This window comes from Chiloscyllium plagiosum, unplaced genomic scaffold (assembly GCF_004010195.1).
Source record: "Chiloscyllium plagiosum isolate BGI_BamShark_2017 unplaced genomic scaffold, ASM401019v2 scaf_58435, whole genome shotgun sequence".
Lineage (NCBI taxonomy): Eukaryota > Metazoa > Chordata > Chondrichthyes > Orectolobiformes > Hemiscylliidae > Chiloscyllium > Chiloscyllium plagiosum.
The window spans coordinates 1-2,739 of record NW_025184329.1 but is presented as its reverse complement, the minus strand read 5'-3'; the positions used below and the strand labels follow the sequence as shown (position 1 = coordinate 2,739).

The following is a 2,739-nucleotide window of genomic DNA, read 5'->3' as shown; positions in this document are numbered from 1 at the left end:
CGGATAATGGAGAATGTGCGCTGAATAATGTAATGGGTGAGGGCCTGGGCATTGCAACGAAGCAATGGGGAGGGTGTCACTGGGTACCACAACCGCGACCCACCCCCACCCCCGGCTGGAGATACCCACTGCTCCTGTGTTATCTCAGGCTGTGCACCGGGCACACTGTGTGGAGTTAACCCTGTATCTGTCTCTGTCTGTGTTCACCCGCAGGCCGTCCTGGAGAGTAAATGGCCATCCAGTAACCAGGGGGGGCGACTGCGATGGGCTAAGCTTCGAAATGTGGTTCTGGCCCTGGCTCAGTTCCGGCGGCCCCTGAGAGAGAGGCAGCTGCTGCAGTCTGGGCCCCGGAGCCTGCTGGGTAGGTGCACCCTGACCCCGCGCCCCCTCCCTGACCGGGCACTGACCCTCCCCCCACCCCCGTCCATTCCGCGTGCGTGCCGTCCCTCTCTGTCGGTTTTACTGACAGTCAGAAGCCATGAATCTTTGGGTAAAGTTGTGGAACCGGAAGCTGAAGGGCCCTGATGGGAGCTGCGTTCTGCAGTAGTCCGGATGTGGGGCGGGAAATAAAGCAGGTGATAGGAAAGGCACTGTTACAGTAATCATGGGGGAGCCTTCAATTTGGAGGGGCACTGGGAAAATCGGGAAAAGAAATCTGTGGAATGTCTGAGAGGTACAGCCTTTCGGAGCAGCTTGTGGTAGAGCCCACAAGGGAACGGGTAGTTCTGGGTTTGGTGATGTGTAATGAGGCCGACAGGATTAGTGAGTCTAAGATGAAGGAACCCTGAAGGGACAGTGACCAAAATATCAGAGACTTCGCCTGCAGTTTGAGAGGGAGAAGCTGGAGTCAGGTGTAATGGTATTGTAATGGAGTGAAGGGAATTATAAAGATATGAGGGAGGAGCTGGCCAGAGTTGATGGGAAGGGGAGCCTGGTAGGGAAGACAGTGGAGCAGCTAAGCTAGCCAGTAATAGAAAGGAAGATTACAGGAGGTTTTTGTTTAGTTGTCTGGAAGGTGAGAGTGGACACTGGACAGCTGAAGATGTAATAAAAGGGAACAAAGAAATAGCAGAGGAACCGAGTAGGTACTTTGGATCAGTTTTCTCGGTGGAAAATCCCAGCAGCATTAGCAGAGCTTCAAGAGAGTCCGAGGCAGAGGTGAGTGTGGTGGCCATCGCTGAGGAGAAGGAGCTGGGGAAACTGAAAGGTCTCTACACCCCAGAGTTCTGAAAGAGATCGCTGTAGAGGTGATGGTGGTAATCTCTCAGGACTCTCCCGGAGTCAGGGAGGGTCCCCAGCAGCTGGCAATGCACCAGTTTAAGGAGGGAGGGAGGCAGAAGACAGGAAAGTACAGGCCAGTTAGTCTGACCCCGGCTGCTGGTAAGATTCTCGAGTCCCTGATTAGGGATGAGATTGTGGAGTACTGGGAAATGTGTGGTAACACAGGGCTGAGCCAGCACAGTTCCATCAAGGGGAGGTAAGGAGCAAATTAGACAAAGGAGAACCAGTGGACGTGGTCCATTTGGGTTTCCAGAAGGCCTTTGACAAGGTGCTGCTCAGGAGGCTGTTAAATTAGGTAAGAGCCCATGGTGTTAGGGGCAGGGTACTGGCATGGGTCGAGGTTTGGCTAACTGGCAGTACAAATGCAGCCAGTGACTACTGGAGTTGCATAGGGGTCACTGTTGGAATCACTCGTCAGCGCTGTACACTGATAAAGAAACTGCATTCGCTCCACGTTAATGGAGTAATAGCAGCAAGAATCAAAGGGGCCAAATGGCCTGCTTCTGCTTTCAGTTGGTAAATTGTGGTAGTGAGGAATGTTTGTCCTGGTGCCAATTGGGACGATTGATTAAAATGGGCTCCTGAATAATCTTGTCTTCTCGACGCACAGAACGATCCCAGGAGGAGTCTTTGCGGCGTGCACCGAAGACCCAACTCCAGCGGCACACCACCTGGGCCGGGAGGAGTACCAGCATCGAGAGCTGGCACGGTCTGGGCTCTCCCCTAGTCAAGAGCAGGAGCACCAGCTGCACCCGTTCTGGGGCGGGTGCCCGGCGGGACGAGAGAGCCCCTGAATGCCAGAGCCGGGCATCGTCTGCGGAGCGCCCAGCCCGGAGGGGGCTGCTGCGAGGCCTACCCCGCACTGCCAGGCCTGCCCCTTCGCCAGCGCCCGCCTGCCTGTGCCTCCAGCCGGATGCTCCGGCCCAGGGCGACCTCCAACCCAGCAGGTCCTCGGAGGCACTGGATCCACGGCGCAGTCCGAAGGGCTCCCGGAGGTGGGGGCTGAGGGATTCCGGACGCGATCGGAGACACAGGGCCGGCCACAAGAAGCTCGACGAGAACTGCAACAACGTGTCGGCCTTGCCCCGCGGTCTCTCGGAGAAATTCCACAGCCTGCTGACCTCGGCATCGAACAGGCGGCCGGTCTCCCAGCCCAGCCTTGGCTCAGAGCACGGGGGCTCATCTGCTTCTGACCTCACAACCTCGTCCGAGAACCTGGGCCAGCCACTAGCTCGGGACAGCGACGGCGAGGTGAGTGAGAAACTAGAGCAGGCCGAAGCACTTCATGGGGAACACAAGCAAGCAAACAAATAGAGCATCAGGAGATATCAGGGACACGACCGAGAGCTGAGTCAGGAAAGAGCATCCTCGAGAAGAAGAGAGACAGGGCATGAGGGACAGATTCCGGGAAGTTCTTCCAGAGCTTGGGAGCTGAAAAATATATAGGAGGGGACAGAG

The 2,739-nt window shown here is 56.4% G+C and overlaps 1 protein-coding gene across 1 annotated transcript; it reads left to right on the top strand.

The window, feature by feature from the left end:
- Window positions 1-213: 213 nt before the first annotated feature.
- LOC122545513 (DENN domain-containing protein 4B-like) lies at window positions 214-2,595 on the top strand (the record flags this gene model as incomplete). The annotated part of the gene is made up of 2 exons (XM_043684510.1): window positions 214-361; window positions 1,892-2,595. Coding segments are annotated over 2 exons (852 nt in total), but the record flags the coding sequence as incomplete, so codon positions are not given.
- Between the last annotated feature and the right edge of the window lie 144 nt (window positions 2,596-2,739).